The sequence below is a fragment of the Eleutherodactylus coqui genome, chromosome 1, assembly GCF_035609145.1.
Source record: "Eleutherodactylus coqui strain aEleCoq1 chromosome 1, aEleCoq1.hap1, whole genome shotgun sequence".
NCBI classification, from domain to species: domain Eukaryota; kingdom Metazoa; phylum Chordata; class Amphibia; order Anura; family Eleutherodactylidae; genus Eleutherodactylus; species Eleutherodactylus coqui.
The window spans coordinates 225,608,095-225,625,379 of record NC_089837.1 but is presented as its reverse complement, the minus strand read 5'-3'; the positions used below and the strand labels follow the sequence as shown (position 1 = coordinate 225,625,379).

Sequence of the window (17,285 nt, the reverse complement as noted above, 5' to 3'; positions counted from 1 at the left end):
ATGCAAAACGGGCTCCAGGAGCTGTTTGCAGAGCACAGCATGTGGTCTGAGCTCTGCACACAGCTCCTTTGTTCTCGCATGGGCAGAATACAATGTAATCTCCGATTCCTGTGAAGAACAGAGCATGTGGTCCCTGTTATCGCTCTCTGGCTGAACAATGGATTTTAAGCTCACCTTAAAATCATCATTCAGCTGAAGCATGAATGGTGGCAGCATTTACACGCAACAATTATCGCTCATCTGTCATCGTTTGAACGAATTTTGAGCAACAATCGTTGCCTGTAAATGGGCCTTTACAGTTCCTCTTTCTTACAGCACTTAACAATAGGCAATTCAGGTAATAAAGCAATCTGTGAGGAAAGGGAAGGACTGAACTATTTACTGGTTGTGACTGTAGTAAAATTTGATATTGCCTTATGCTTAGGTGTGTCCCGTCTCAAAGGGCAGGTCCCTTCCTCCTAAGGTCAGTTTCACATGAGTGAATTGCAATACGTCTATAATATGGATCCCTAATACAGACATCTTACAGAGGACATTGCAACAGTATGCCAGCAGCATTTCATCGCTGTTTGATCTGCTTTTGCTGACAATGGTTTTATTTTAGAGACATACTTACCCAATGAAAAATAATTCCAATGCAATGCACTGCAAACATGAAGGCAAAAATGGACAAAATCAGCGCATGCAGGGTGTTTTTAAAACACAGTCGTGAAAAATTCTGGCCATGTAAATAGACACAAATTTACATTGTATCTGGTCAGTGTTTTATGGACCGTCATAGAAAGATAAGAGTATAAATCTGCTTATCTCAGAGCAATCTAAGGCTGTTTTTACGTGGGCAAGAGTGATCTACGTTGCAGAAAATACAGCTCTTCTTTTTTCTTTACACTTCCTGGTTCTTTATGTGATCCGCATAGATTGTGCTAACACATTGTACACACGTGAAAATTGCATGTGAGTGCAATGCGCTTTTTTAATGAACCATAGCAGATAATTGGCGATATTAGCCCAGATTTTCTAACTCGTCCTATCAGTTTGAAAGGAAAATCACTTGTGTATTAAGCCACTGAAATCAATGGGTTCTTTTTGCATACAAGTTCTACCCATCTCAGTCGGAAAAGACTTACGCGTGAAACCCATCTGTCTAAATACAATCTAAGGGCAGACTCACACGAAGGTACATGTATTTGCTGCATATTTGCATAACTGAAATGCGCTTTTGCCCACTCCCACATGTATTTGTGTGCACAAATGCACAGGCTTGGCACATTTTGTGAGTATATGTGCAGCGAATACGCAGCTTTTCTGTATATGTTGTGCGCATTTAAGCAAGCCCATTGATGTCAATGGGCTCTTGCGGTGCGCAAATGCACACAAGATAGATATAATGTGATTGTTCCCAGCAAGACAAACCAAGTAATCTTGTCGATATGATACCTTTTAATGGCTAACAAAAATACATGATAGGTAGTGTTGGGTATTTTTTCCTGCGAATTCGCATCACGTGAAACAATACACTCATGTGAATGAACCCATTGAAATTAATAGGACCTAGTCGCTGCATATTATGCACAAAATTTGCATGCGCAACACATTACGCAAATATACTCATGTGATCGAGCCCTGAGGGTTGCTACTTTGTTAAACCAGTTGCACAGGTGGCATAGTCGCTCTGGCTGAGCACTGGTAGGCGAATACAGAGACAAGCCGGTGGTTGCCAAACCAGTTTAGGTGTACGGAGATCACAAACCAACCAACAACGATTTACAGTACCCGAAATAAAATAGGTGTCCTCAATGGTTTGCTGGTCCACCAAGTTGTAACTAGTGACGACAATACAGATACTTATAGCCGATATTGTAGTACAATCTTAGATGATATGTCCAGCTTCACAACAATTGTTTTTGAAGTGACCGTCTTGGCCTGGACAACCGACGATGCACCAGGTTCTATGTACAGTGCGCATGAGAGTGTATCATTAGTCTATGGGTATGAACATATGATCGTATTTCGGCATGTACTCCACTCCAAAATACATATCCATTCATTTCTAATTGAAAATCGCGCCCGTCTTGATAATGTCTCCCGCCCTCCGCCTTCAGATATGTATTTAAAATAAACGTTGCGGAATAAAAAGATGTCACTTTTTTCATTTTACCTGTCAGTTTTTGCCATAGAAACCTACGGGATTTAAAAACACTTGTCAAATAAAAAACCTGACCAAAAACATTGTTTTGCGTGCAAATTTTGACACACATTTTTTCAGCCCCGTCAAACATGCCATGTGACCATACACTAAAACACCACACGCAGCTTTTGATTAATCAGTGTTACCCACATGAGCACCTGTGGCCAATGAGATCAGCATGTAGTGTCTTACACCAGGTTCAGAGGAGTGCAAGCGTAATTGCGCATGCCTTAGTGCAACTTTTTTGCACTATGAACGCTTTTTTGCACGTGTCGGCGTATTTTACTGTGTTTTTTCTGCCCGCGGGACACAAACATGCACCACTTGAAATGCTTAATTCATCTAAGGACTTCCAGGTGTGTTCTCTTTCCAGCGGAATTGCATAGTGTTTCACGCATATCCTTGTGTATTGCGCAAACGTTTATGCACCCCCCCCAATGACTTATGTGGACATATAACACGGTCTATCGGTTTTGTGTGGCCACAATATGTGTATGTGAACGAACCCATTGGGTTCTATTCGCTGCGTACAAATACGTCCGTGTGAAGCTGGCCTTAGACTACCAATGTACTGGTGTACATCAGGTAGTCAGAGAAGCAGTGTGACCAACCCAGTTTGTCCAGGACCGGAGGGTTTAATTGTTACAATGCATATAAAAAGTAATGCAAGTTTACCAATAGTCTTCATTACAAATCTACCATTTCATGTCCTCAATACCTTTGCAGATCTGTCGCCACGGTTACAGAAATAGTTTATAGCCCGTATCTTACCAATGTACATTGGTTGGTTAGTAAGGAGTAGTGGTCAAATAGAAAGGATCAGACTGCATGGGGTTTGGAGTGTTACCATGGGGGACAAAGATCTGCTTAGGAGCTGTGGATATAAAATGGTAGGAGATTTGCAAACTTGCTTCATTTTTCATGTAACGGGCGAGAAAGGAAATGGTTGTGAAGGTGAACATAGCCTTTAATAATAGAGCTTTAAAAGATAGAGACCCCACACCATTACAATTCTATTGGCCAAATGAGACAAGGTCTAGTTTTGTATTTTCACTTTAATAAAAAGGTAAGTCAGAGAAATAGTGCATAGGAACAACATAATATATGGACAATGTGGAACATTTCATATTTTAGCCACTGTTTTGTATGCGGTGTGATACCATTTACATTGCAATACAGAATGCTGAAAGAACAACCCCGGTCTCAGTCTAATGCCAATAGACTAGTATACAGTGATTCTACATTGCATATATTTCCATTAAAATTTGGAGCCATATATTTTAAGAGATGTACAGCATGATTTGTACATCAAATAAGCACTCTTGTAAAAACACATTTTCCATCCCAGCCCCCCTCACCTAATTGCCTGTCACTCTATAGAGATCTCCTATGTATATTGCAGTCACTTCCAAGTAGTGCAGCCTCCTGTCTGATGCTTATCACGCATCATCTTGATGATGCTTTCATTTTCACTCTGTTCTGTGCCATCAATCCCATAATGCATCAGTACAGCATTGCATAAGCAGCTAGAGACTGTACCATCTTTGCCTGCTGGGAGGCCAGTGTAAATATCATTAGCCTTTACAGTCAGCTAAATAAGCTGGAGACCATAAGTATATACTCATGGTAGGATGAAATATCTTCTTCATTATAAGGGTGTGACAGGAGCCTCTAATCATCAGCAGTAAATGTGACAGGACATTCTGGTGACTGAACTTTGGTGGTTACTTGAAAGAACAGAAAGACAAGTAATTCACAGGGGGTCACCATAAAATCACATGACACAACTGAAGGGAATTTTTCAGGTAGAAGGGAAAAACTAACTAAACAAGGTAATAGCAGCTGATTTATGTATACTGGGGGATAGCTACTAGAGATGAGCCAGCATACTCGGTAAGGCGATATACTCGAGAGAGCATCGCCTTTTTCGAGTACCTGCTGGCTCGTCCCTGAAGATTTGGGGGGGGGGGGGGGGGAAGCGCCGTGGAGGGGATCGAGAGGGAGAGAGAAGGATCTCTCTCACTCTCCTCCCCACTCCCCCCGACCCCGTGGCCCCCTCCCCGAATCTTTAGGGACGAGCCAGCAGGTACTCGAAAAAGGCGATGCGCTCTCGAGTAAATCGCCTTACCAAGTATGCTCGCTCATCTCTAATAGCTACATAATGAATGAAAAAAGGTTTTCAAGGAAGTGTCTCTTTAAAGCCAAACACCTGTGTTATATATTTGGGTGTAATAATAATCTTTATTTGTATAGCACCAACTTATTCCGCAGCACAGTGTAGGCGGCTTCTAAGACTACCAATCCCTTAAAAACTATAAAGTAGATTTTCTGTTTAGAAGCCACTATTGGTAAGAGTCCACTAACCAATCATATACTGCAGAGAAAAATGAGGCAATACAAAATACCCATTTAGATAAATGAATCATATATGTATAATGGACAGAGCTGTAGTGGCTAATCTATAACCTATGCTTCAACAGAATATATAGAACAAACATGTGCAAAGTGGGAAAATTCCCTATATAAGACATTGTAATAGGGACTAAAAATTGGCAAGTACCTTTTTGAGAAGGATCAGGTAATATAAATGCTTAGTTCTGTTAAACTACAGTAAAAATATAATTTTTTATATTATTTTACTTTAATAGCTAAAACCTAAAAGCAAACCTGGTATAAACAAGACACATAAAGAAAGAAAAAAAACAATCAGCAACTGTGCCCGGGGAATAAAAACTTTAGAGGGGGAATAAAAACTTTTAAAAAGGCATCACACTATGAAACTTTGGTGCATTCTGAGTGAGTAGGTTAATGGATGTCAAGACCTGATCCAATCAGGTGTCATTAGGTGGACAGATGGTTCTCCAAGTTTCTATGAGCTTGTGTTCTAATCACACTTCTGGCCTTCATTTTCCAAATATGTTAAAATGATGTAATAGCCAGAAGGGTCTTATTGTAAAGGATTTTTTTTTTTTTTTACTGGATCTTATCGTATGGAACAGCATAGTCTACTAAGCTATTCAGAAACCAAAACCTCCCCCAATTCTGTGCTATGGATCTCTGTAAGTTAATAATGTAGGATGTGATGGGTCAGGAGGACAAAGCCAGTAATAAGAACATTCACTCATTACTTTGAGAGTAACCTCAAGATTGAGATACTATTTAAGGGGTTCCTGGTGTATATATGTACTCTGAAACAAAAGCTACATTCATATATGGAGCAAGAAGGTGGTGATCTTTATATATTAGGCACAGTATATCATACCTCTGATACCAAACTGGCACTATGGCCTTGTTCACACTGAGTATCTCAGATTTCGGTGCACATTCTGGTCTGAACCCCATAACCCATTGTTTTTCAATAGGAATCTGCATCATGGATTTATAAATCCACAGTGCAGTAAAGAAAAAGGGTCATGATATTTGATATGGATGCCGCAGAATACATGAAAAATCCACCTAGGAATACAAAAAAAAATCTGCCTAAAAAAATCCATTTTGCACCTGTGAACATATCCCGAAAGTGGTGTTAAGTGTAAACCAAATATTAGATCACAATTGCAACATGATAAAGCAACCAGCTTGGACATTGGATATTCTAGTCAAGTACAAATATTAGTTGTAGAAAAATATCTAATTGCATCAAATGGCATTTTGTGTGGTCAAATGTACAAATAGTAGAAGCAAATAGAGTTTATAAACCCAATAGAAGGAGATCACTCAAAATGTGTTGGCATTCTCTTTCCAAAGGCTGAGGAATAAAAAGTCGCAGTCTTAAAAATTTAGGAGGATGTATAGAAGTATTTGGTCTTGACGTTCCCCAGTAATTCATCCTCAAAATTGGGAAGACAGCAGAAGAAGATTCCAGCGCCGAACATGATGATTGTGCTGCCCCAACCAAAGCCATAGGTCCAGCTGTACAGGTAGCTCTCCGCGTTCGTAGCTACGTCAGATGTGTATCTCACAGGGTAAATGACCAGAGCGCACACCTGCAGGGCAACTGAAAATGGCAGAGAGATTAATTTGGGTCCAAATAAACATATTTTTTCCAATAGAAAGTTATATTGAGCAGAACATTTTATGTATGGCGTCTTGCACCACATGTAGTAAACTATTGTGGTCTCTCGTATTACACCCTGCCAGAGACAGAGCATAGCAAAAAAAAAACCCAAACAAACAAAAAAAACAAAACAAAACGGGCAGCATGTTGTGACACCCACGCCCTAACGCTTCCTGATGAAGCATGGCGAAATGCGAAGTGGGTTTGATGACGACAAGCTGTCGGGTAATACGCCGTTTTTCCATTTATGGTAGCATATTGTCCATTCTGATAGATAATTCAGGGCTACCAGGGATGGTTATGTCACAGATGCAGATATAAAGATGAAGTGAGTTATTACGCAAACTGATTATATGTATTACATGGATAGACTGCATGTGCCAGGTGCCCAAGTGTGACACAGGGCAAAACGCAAGACATCTCCAGTACAGGCAGCTGGCGTCAATGAAGACTCCCAAAGGCGTGCTTACACCAAAGAAGGCGGCAGCAAGCATGGCAACTGCAATATTTTAGCTTTGAAGCATCCAAAGGAAAAGAAACTGAAAAGTTATCCTTTTGTTCTTCTATTACATTATCATACAATTAGCTTCAGGCTCTTTTACATGCAACAATTATCGCTCAAAACTCGTCCAAATGTCAGAAAATAAGCGGTAATCGTTACATGTAAACTCGGGCATCATGCAGTTTTCATTTGAGCGATGGATTTTATGTGAAAGACTGAGCAATTACATTCCCTTTGAATGTATTTCGCTCATCTTTCAATAGACTGCAAGATGTTCTCCCCATGGTAGGTTTATACTAGTGGTGAGGAGAACAATGGGATGTGTTGGCAGCCAGGAGAAGAACAGTGGAATGTTTAAACACATGCTGGGCTCTGCAAACAACTCTGGGAGGTCCTTTTACATGCAAAATGAAGACGAAAAAGGTGTTAATGGCCATTAAATCCATTAACGCTTTATGCAAGTACATTGCTAAATCTTTCAATCTGTCGGCAGTTTGAAAGATTATCTTTGTGTCTAAAAGGACTTTTAGGCCTCCCTGACACAGACGATTTTTTTCAGTATAGCGCTCAACACTGTCAGAGGCTCCCATTGTTTTCAATGGAGCCTCTCAGAGAGCCGGTCGATCGTGGCGCCGATTTTCAAGCAGTCTGTTCTACTTTTGGGTATTTAGCGCTCCTCAATAACGAAGAGTGCTAAAAGCCAGTGCTAGTCGCAGCATCGGTGCAGCGGAAGACAAAAGTAAAACATGGCAAAGCGCTGCGATTTAAATTCCGGCGCTTTGCCACATTCATGTGTGAGGGAAGCCTTACACTGCTAAAGTCAGCAGATAAATAACTTATTGTTAAAGCAAGTCTATGCACAGATTAGAGCAAGAACAAACCACAGAAGAGTTAAATAGCAAGGAAAACACATTTAAAGATCTGATGGACTGAAAAGATTAGCATCCACATACAGAAGAAAACAAGATTGTAAAGTGGGTCCCATTCAGCCAATAAAAGTGCAGATCCCCTGTTTATATAGAGGCACAGGCTATAAGTGCCCATTCTTACCAGCCAGGAAGAGCAGGGCCCCGATGATTCTCAGCAGCGAGATACGTGGTATACACAGTCCGGCAAAGGAGAGGATGAAACAAAAGATGAGGATGATGATGCCAATGATCATTAGTGCTGCTGTTGCTTTGCCCCAGGCTGGAAGAGAAGGACAAGAAAGTTATTGGCATATTAAACTTAAGAACAGCTACAAGGGGCTCAGATGGACCAACATCTGTGCCAGCTATGAATACTCCTGGCCCTCCAGTCTCTCTTCCTTTGGGGTCAGTTTTCTGCCTGGTGGTATCAGCTGTGACATTGGATGGTGGACATTCTGCACATGGATTGGTCCACTAACAAGGATTAATCCGTGCGCTGATCTGTGCCAAAAGCCACATCAGAGATACAGATTTTGATGTAGTTTTTAAGAGATGCAATTCATGCTGAAAATTCTGCCATGTGTACATGCCATTACACATATTTGCATTTGCTAAAAAAGTTGAATTTCTAGGTCTCATGAACTTTAATAATACACTGTTCTCAGACTACTGACAAATCTAATTCCACTCAAGAAGCAATTGTCATATTTCATACCACCAATAGTCCAGTTTTTGACATCTACCATCTTAAGGCCGCCTGCAGACGGCCGGGTCAGATCACGCTGCAAGGATTCTCGGAGCGGGATGCGGTCCCATGCCCCTGTAGGTCTGCAGCTTACCCGCTCATGGCTCTGCTATGCGCCAGCTGCCGGACAGCCAGCGCAAGCGCAGAGAGGAGCTGGCCCGTCACCACTGACATTTCTGTGCAGGCCTCTGCGAGACCCGCACAGAAATAGAACATGCCACGATTTGTTTTCCACGAGCGTTTTCACATGGACAAATCACGGCCACCCGCCTAGGATTGCGTTTTACAATGCAACCCTATGCAGGCGGGCACGTGCGGAAATTCTGCGGGAAATCCCGCTGCAGAATTTCCGCCCGTGTGCAGGCGGCCTAAAGCAACCCTCGGGGTCTGGACAAATGAAGATGACTACTTTTCTGACTACATGATGCATGCGGTGCAATAGTAGTCAGACACTACATGCTGATCTGACTGGCCAGCGGTGCTCATGTGGGCAGCACTAATTAATCAAAGCATGTGTAGTGTCTTAGACTAATATGCATCAGATAGTGAGAGAGGTGGTGCGGTCATACTTGTGCCTCCAGGCCCGGAGGGCAGCTTTAAAGAACAGTAATAAAAAAAGAATATTCCCCACTCCTAGCATGTCCATTTTAGTAAATACTTGTAATCCCCATGAAATAATTCTGGAGCATCTACTTAGAACTCAGCACTGTGCTGTTCCTCCGTTATTCCTCTTGGAAATGAAAGAATTAATTGACTACTGGGAGTCACAATTACTTTTGCTTTAAGGCCCCTTTACATGGTCTGACAGTCTTTTAAAATACTCCAAGAGCGCTGACATCACTGCTGAGGTCATCAGCACTCGCGCAGAGGTCTACACAGAAAGACTTGCCGCTGGATTGTGGGCTTCTCTCTCAGCGCTTCACCTCCTAGATGAAGGGCTGAGTGTGGAGCGTTACCCAGAATGGCAAGTCAGCGAGCTAATGAGGGTTTTGCTTTTTTTCGCTTTCACAATGAATGATTAACGCTCACATTTGTTCGTTTGAACAAATTTTCAGCAATAATCGTTGCGTGTAAAGGGACCTTTGGGCTACATGCACAAGGACTGATAAAAAGTTCATCCACATGAGTGATTTTTCACTCAGACCGACTGTCCAAATTTGAAAATTGCTTGTCTGATTCTTGGATGAGATTAGGACACAGACAGAGGGTATGTGTGCTGTTCGCTGCGAGTTATGCTCAAGAAAATCGGGAAATCACAATCTCCTGTGCAAATGCAGCCTACACAGGCTTTCTAGGCAAATGATATGGAGGCCATGCTCTGAGGAAGGGTCATCAATGCTGTTTGCTCAGAAAATCCCTTCAGTATAACTTAGGCTGCCTTCACACTGGCGTGAAAGTCATGCAAGATTTGCGCATGGTCTTCAATGGGCTTGGCGGCAGAAGCGACAGCCTTGTTGAAAGCAATGGGAGAACTCTGCGATCCTCTGTCGCGACCGAAACGGTGAAATCAGAGCTGAAAATCTACAGCATGAACTGAAATGAGACCAATTTAAAATCATCAGCGTGTCGATAAGAGTTCTTGAAATCTCATCTAAAAACACCTGCAGTGTGAAGTGCGATGAATTGCATGTGCCCCCCCCCCCCCAATTCTAGCAAAAAAAATAAGATAAAACAGCATTTCTGTAATATGTGAACGTATACTAAGACTTCATAGGTTTTCGTCTCTGGATATAAACAAGAGATTGTGTTTCCTGCACTGAATGGGGGCAGACTATTCCTCACCGCTTCAAGATCTATTAAAAGTGCTGAACTTTTCATTAAACAGATTCATTTACAGAAAAAGTTCCCATAAAGAAACATACGTTATCTAATATTTGGGCTGCGCATCATTAGCTGAAGTCATTAAGAATGACACACAGAAATGTAAACACTAAACGGCTGGATTTACTCCACAGGTTTCTACAAGACATGGATGAGACTTCACACCTAGCCTTCCAGCGAGCTTGGTCTCCACCCAGATGGCGGGGTGTTGTGTGTGGGTGGGTAACATGATGAGCCGCCACCGCTCTGTGAATCATCTGCTGATTGTGCTGACAACAGCTTTTTATGGCTTAACCATATATTGTTACACAAGAGATCTGCCGGACACTAAATGTATCCTATGGGAACACGGGATCGCTGGATACAAGAGGCGCGACAAATACATTTTACATGAAGAACAGCGACAAAGTTGTTTAATTTAAAGGGAAAAGTTACATAAAGTGTTTACTGAACAAAATACATTGAGGAGCTCATCCATGAAATAGATAAAATATGTGGCTTTATATATCTATCCACACACACACCTGACATTGAGTAATAGTAAGAGCAAAGAAAACCCCATTCCAAGCCTATATGGCCTCATGTCCACTGTACAATTAGAATTTGGAAATCCGTGCAGGTGTCCCGCACACGTGATCTATGCCCCATAGGGATGCATTGGACACCCGCAGGTAAGTAAATACATGCGGATGTCATTTTTCCCTGCTGTGCGGATCGCACGTGCGGGAAATCACCTGCAGCATGCTGCATTTTCTGCGGGTCTCCTGCAGGCTTCTATAGAAGCCTATGGAAGCCGTCCGGATACGCGGTACACCTCCAGCTAAATTTCTGCTGCCTGGTGCAGGAGTTTAAAAAAATTAAAAAAAAGAGTGAATGGCGCATGCGCGCGGCACGCTGCCGACGTGCCAAGCACATCCGCCAGGCAGAGGGAAAGAAGATCCGGCCGCGACGGACAGGAACCTGCAGCGTCCGGACAGGTGAGTTAATTCATGTCCGCGGGAAAGGAGGGTCCCGCTATGGGATTCTGCATGGAGAATCCGCATGGGCCCGAGTTTTCTAGTGGACATGAGGCCTTGGGGTGCACGGCATGCTCTATATAGCCGCGACTTACTATGTTTTGTTTTGTACTTCAGGTTTTCGTGTGATGCAACTTTTACAGTAGGAGATCCTCCATTTTCCCCTAAAATAAACTATCTACCGTATTTCCCCGAAAATAAGACAGTGTCTTATATTAATTTTTGTTCAAAAATGTTTCACTTTTTTACATGTATAGCTGCCTGGACACTATTTAAATTGACTTTTTTAATTAACTGTTAACAGGGCTTAATTTTGGAGTAGGGCTTATATTTCAAGCATCCTCAAAAAGCCTGAAAAAATAATTTTGCATCCTTAAAAATTCTGGAAAATCATGCTATGTCTTATTTTCAGGGTATGTCTTATTTTCAGGGAAACAGGGTACATAAAAAACAAACAAAAAAACCAAACAAACAGTACGTTAACTAACAGGCGCTGTCTGCTCCAGCACATTTCTCCTCCTAAAGATTCGGCGCACATGTCTGTAGTCTGCAGCAGCGCCTCAAAAATCCCGCCTTCAGGATTGGTTCCGTCGCATTGAATGGCTGTGATTCGTTTATTGAGCGCTGCAGTGATTGGCTGAGCTGCGGCACTGGAAAACCAATCAGAGCCAGAACTTCCTGAAGGCGGGATTTTTGAATTCCCTTAGCAGGAAGTGGTGGCTGAAGACTACAAACAAGTGCCGAAGCTTCAGGAGGAGAAGTGCGGCGAAGCGGACAGCGCCTGTTAGGTAATGTATACTTGTTTTTTTTAATAGCATGCCGGGATTTCCCCCCCCCCGCAATGTAGCAGTCTACAAAACATCGCTAATGTGAAGGAGCCCATTGGAAAGCATGGGCTTCACATACAAGCGAATTAAAAGCTGTTAGTTTGCGAGAAAATTGCGCGATTCTGTCGCCCATGTAAAAGCGGCCTAAGGACTGTGTCACACAGGTGTATTTGTGCGCACATTTGCACATGAAGATTTTGTGCATGTAATATGCATAAAATAGAGCCCATTGATTGCAGTGAATTTATTCACATGCACAAATTTCGATCGCGAATATAAAAAAAAAAAACACAAGAAAAACTGCAGCACAATCCATTTTCTTATGTGCACAGGGAAATACAACATATAGAACTAATTACACTAATCGGCCATTTCAATGGCTGGGACCATGGTTGCATTTTTTTGCGTGCACAAGTACAGTAAAAAACACAGTTGAGCGCACAGATAGACAACCTTCGATGCACAAATATACATATGCTTATGTGAATCCAGCCTGACCGTATGCTTACACGGGCGGAAATGCTGCGGCAAATTCCACATCTAAAGCATAGTCAAGGTCCACAGCACTGGTGCAGATTAGGATTCAAAATCGGCTGCGTACCCACAGCCGATTTCAAAAGATAAGGCGCTCGCCTCCGAAGTCTTTAGCTGTTAGCGCTGCCTTTACCCAGACCCGGCGGCCTCTATTGAGCGCTACTGGTCAGGTGACGACACTTCCACATCACCTGACCAGTGGCGCTGCGCTCAGCACAGGCCGCTAGGTACCTGATGCACTGATAGCGGAAGACTTCGGGAGGTGAGGGGAAGCACCATATCTGCTAAGGTCAGCTGCAGATATGCAGCTGCTTTTGAGTGGTGCGAATTTTTACTCTTGATTTTAATGCGGAAATGCCGCAGGATTTACAGCAGAATTTGCGCTGCGGACATTCTGCAGCATTTCCATCCCGTGCAAACATATCCTTAGGGTCCAATGACACGGGGCGGATTTTGATGTAAATCTGCATCAAAATCCGCAGCATATTTTCGGTTGTGGATTTTTCCACCGCACCATGTGTGAATGCACCCCTAAGGCAGGGGCTTAGCTAAAGGCTGATGGGGCCGAGTGCAAATGTTTATCTTGGGGCCCCCTAACGTCTCTTAACCCTTTACTGCAGAGGTGTAACTTGAAGCTCCTGGGCCCTGATGCAAAAGCTGTAACAGGGCCCCCAACTATAATGCTTTATTCATAGTCCTGGGCTCCTTATATGGAGAGGAGAGGTCTTATGGGCCCCCTAAGGCTCCTGGGCCCGGGTACAAGCGCATCCCTTATAGTTACGCCAGTGCCTTAAGGTATGTTCACATGGGGCCGAAATGCTGCAACATTACTGCAGTAGAAAATGCAGCGGCATTTTTGCATCCAAAACAGAGTCAAAGGCATCACCTGACCAGCGGCTCAGCGATCGCTAAAGGACTGCCGAGGCGCACTGACAGCACAAGCATTGTATGTGCTTAAATTGTCTACAGATCTGCATCCCATTGCACTTTTAATTGAAGTTTGCTGCGGATCTGCACCAACGCTGTGGATTTTGAAGCATTTTTTTTGATAACAGGTACCTTTCAACTGACAGCTAACAGAGTGATCATGTGCTTGTTCCATCTGGTTCTACTGACATTGCCGGAAACCAGGCGGGAAGGTGCTGCCGCCAGCTCACATTCTCCGCAGGGAATATATAGTATTACAAGGCACTGAAATGGAAGGACACCGCAATCCAAAAGGGGGGCAATCAAATCTATAGGACTTAAATAAACCCAAGCAGGACAAATGGACAGAGGTCACCTCGATGCATAGCCACAGGGGGTGCTGGGGTCTACCCTCTCATCAGAACTCCCGGACAGGTGGTCGCTCATGTATTCGTCGCTGTACACTTAGGTCAAGCAAACTCATGTGGATATGCCATAAGTGTATGAAGTAGGGAAGACGCTTTAAGGTCCGCAGGAGAGTATTTGGGTCTCTAAAGACCTGCTAGCCACACTCTGCTAAGGTTTCTGCCCCCCAAGTCCAGGGTAGACATTACTGCTAACGAGAAGCTTTTACCGAGGACACAAGAAGAAAGCTTCATCTTCCAGGAATGTGAGAAATGTAAGAAGCCAGTGAACGGGAGGAGTGAAAACAACACATCCATCCCGACTGCACAGCATGCTGTAACTGAACACTGAGGGGCGCTCTTCACATCTAGCGACCCAATTATTCTACTGGATATCAAAAACAAGCCAAGACCAAGGCCGTGTATGAGGTAACCAGGGGTCTCAGACCAGAGAGTCCCAAGACCTCATTCAGACAGCCATGTGATTTGAGCCCGAATGCAACTTGCAGCAGACGGCACACAAACACCCGTCCTTGTGCCGCGAATATTTCATGTCTTATTCTCAGCCGTGACACAGACCATCGGTCCGGGTGAAGACTCGCACAATTTTCCATGTCAGAATTCTACAAGTTGATTTTGCTCATTGACATGGCTAAACCTGCACGCGGATTTACACCAAAACTGCGTCATAGAGATGCAGATTTTAGACGAAGAATTCACGTGGAAAATACATATCTTTTTTTTCTCTGGACTGTGGATGTTTGTGGAAGTGCCGGCCGGCGCACTACATTTTTTTTTTTTTAAACCCCCGCTTTCCCACGGAATCTGCAGCCCGTTTGCAATGTCAATTGGGCCTTCTAGTTCCCTGTGAGGCTCCGAGTTCAGGTCAGTAGACCCAGCATACATGCCTGGAATACACTTGTGTGCAACTTGCCACACAGCGAAAATGTTGCAGATTTCCTGCAGCAGAAAATTTCATGGCAAAATCCACAGCATTTCCACAAGAAATAGAGTCAAAATCTGCCACATTGGTATGCAATTTCCGCAGCCGATTTGAGCAGCCCCTCCAACGTCTGCCTGCTATCAGCACTTCCTCCACCCGCCGGCCTCTAGTGAGTGCCGCTGGTCAGGTGATCCCGCTTTTGTGGAAATGCTGCGCATATTTCTGCTGAGGAAAATCCAGCGAATTACTGTAGCCTTTGTCAATGTCGCCACTTTTTCCGATATTTGAGGTATAAACATACATCTCTGGATGTCATAATACTACTTTTTGCACCAGACTTTGCTGTCCTGCACGGCTGCTTTTCCCTGGGATAATATTTGGATGTGAATCCAGTCCTAGTGGGGCGTGCGTTCAATACCCCAGTAAGGGTTAAGAAGGCGAGTGCTGCTGTCCTTCCTTTTACATTTGGACTAAGCGTATATTTGCAGCATTCCGCTTCCTACAGGTCATTGTACCCAGTCACTAGTGGAGTAGTGTCCACTGCCTAGCAGGGAATGACGAATCCTCTGTAGCCTGCTTTAGTGTGCATATACAATATCTCGCTGCTAGTGTTTATATAGTATGTATAGCGGAGAGACTATGCGCATGCGCTGTTGAGCTTCAGCAGGCTGCAGCGGATTGGCATTCCCTACTAGGCATTGAACACTATGTCACTAGTGATATAACCTACACTGCCCTGCAGGAAGGAGAATGCCAGCAATGCACACTTTGTCACAAGAGGATCCGGCTGGCTTGAGGTGACTAGAGGAACCAGGAGACGACTGGCGGGGAAGGAATAGGCAAGTATAGAATTTTTTTTTATGACAGAACCCCTTTAGGTGCAAGACAGCCAATGATGAACCATAATTTGTTTGCTTATTGTTCCTTTCATACAAGCATGAAAATCATTGTCGGCTCGTTCACTAATCGTTCTGTTTAAATACCGATCATTCAGTCACTAAAGCCATTTTTACACGGGCCAGCAGTCTGTTAAGCGATGGCACGAGCGCTGATGTCACTTCTAAAGCAGTCAGCGCTCAGCAAAGCATTCAAACAGAAAGTCCTGCCGGCAGCTCCTTGTCCGCTTCTTGCTTCCTATGGGAAGGGCTGAGCGGGGAGATGTTATACAGCAGGAGAAGCCAGAAACACAAAAGTCAGCTTACACATCCGCTAACGACAAGTGAGCAATATTTTCACGCTTTCACACGTAACGATTATTGCTGACTTTGGCCATTTGAATTAATTTTGAGTAATATTTTTTGCGTGTAGAAGGGCCTTTATACAGTGAATGCGAACAAGCAAACTATTTATCTTCCTCTACAGTAGCGTAGTTAAAGGCTCGTGGGCCCGTATGCAAAAGTTGTAGGGAGCCTATACTGAACTTTCCTCTGCATCATTGGGTCTCTTTAAACAAAAACATCAATACAACCAGGGCTTGGATCTTAAGAGATGAGAGGCTACATGTAGGGGCTCCAATGCAAAATCTGTACTATGGCCCCCAATCCTCCATGTGCATTTATAATTTTGATTTTGGCCCCCCTAATGCTCTAGGGCCTGACTGCTACCTCTGCGCCCCCTATGCACCCTGCAGGAGAGAACTCTACAGGGCTTGCCTGTGCCAAGGATAAATCGGTGTAAGTGTTAGCCCCGCCCACAGAGTACCTGCGGGGCCTGTGACGTCATAGCATTTACCTGAGACCCCCCCCCCTGACCACGGACACACATGACAAGCTGGGCAGCCCACTCACCGTACTCCATGAGAGAGCGGCAGGATTCGGTGCTGGTGGTCGCCCCCGTGCACTGCTCCCACAGGGAGGCATACTCCCTCCCGGACTCAGTCTCTACCCAGCCCCTGCCGGCCAGCGCGATGATATCGAAGATGATGGCGCAGAGCAGCAGCAGCGGCAGGATCCATTTGCACCTGGGATAGGCGATGCCGCACTTGAACATGATGTGGCCGGTGTGTGCGCTCCGTGCGAGGTCCTCGGCACTAGTGAGCGCTCAGGGCGGGGGCCACGGACTAGAGCAGAGCCGCACCTCACCGGCCGTGACTCACAGGCCCTGTACAGACCTGCTGTGCCAGGGGTGGAGCCCGGTGCTGGCGCTGACTGCACCCTGCCTGGAGCTGGTAAACAGTCGTAGGCTCAGGTTACACCACTCCCTGCTCGGGCTGGGAGGAGGGCCGCTGCACGGGAGGCTTCTCTGCGGTGTCACACGTTATCTGCAGCTCTCTGTTTCTATTAACCCCTTGAGGGGCAGGCCAGAGAAATGCTCTAGTTGACCTTTTAGCATTCCGACGCTTTCCACTCTTTGGGCTGCGGCAGCTGCATTAGGCGGTTGGGGAAGAGGAGTTGGACTTTGGTACATAGATACAGTGTTCATTTTTACTTTTTGA

General features: G+C 44.2%; 1 protein-coding gene across 1 annotated transcript; it reads right to left on the bottom strand.

Annotated features, from left to right (window-relative positions):
• Positions 1-4,163: 4,163 nt before the first annotated feature.
• On the bottom strand, positions 4,164-16,951 carry PERP (p53 apoptosis effector related to PMP22). The gene is made up of 3 exons (XM_066606017.1): positions 16,639-16,951; positions 7,798-7,935; positions 4,164-6,185 (listed from the first exon to the last, which is right to left on the bottom strand). Exons 1-3 carry the CDS (start codon positions 16,838-16,840, stop codon positions 5,968-5,970), a joined length of 558 nt encoding a protein of 185 aa, XP_066462114.1. The 5' UTR covers positions 16,841-16,951; the 3' UTR covers positions 4,164-5,967.
• Between the last annotated feature and the right edge of the window lie 334 nt (positions 16,952-17,285).

What these genes read in the sequence shown, in the direction of transcription:
- PERP (XM_066606017.1), bottom strand. Translation starts at nt 16,840, where the DNA reads ATGTTCAAGTGCGGCATCGCCTATCCCAGGTGCAAATGGATCCTGCCG. An exon ending in CCGCTCTCTCATGGAGTACG is followed by an intron (nt 7,936 to 16,638) that starts GTGAGTGGGCTG and finishes CTTCTCTTCCAG; the next exon opens with CCTGGGGCAAAGCAACAGCA. An exon ending in GGCCCTGCTCTTCCTGGCTG is followed by an intron (nt 6,186 to 7,797) that starts GTAAGAATGGGC and finishes TGCCATTTTCAG; the next exon opens with TTGCCCTGCAGGTGTGCGCT.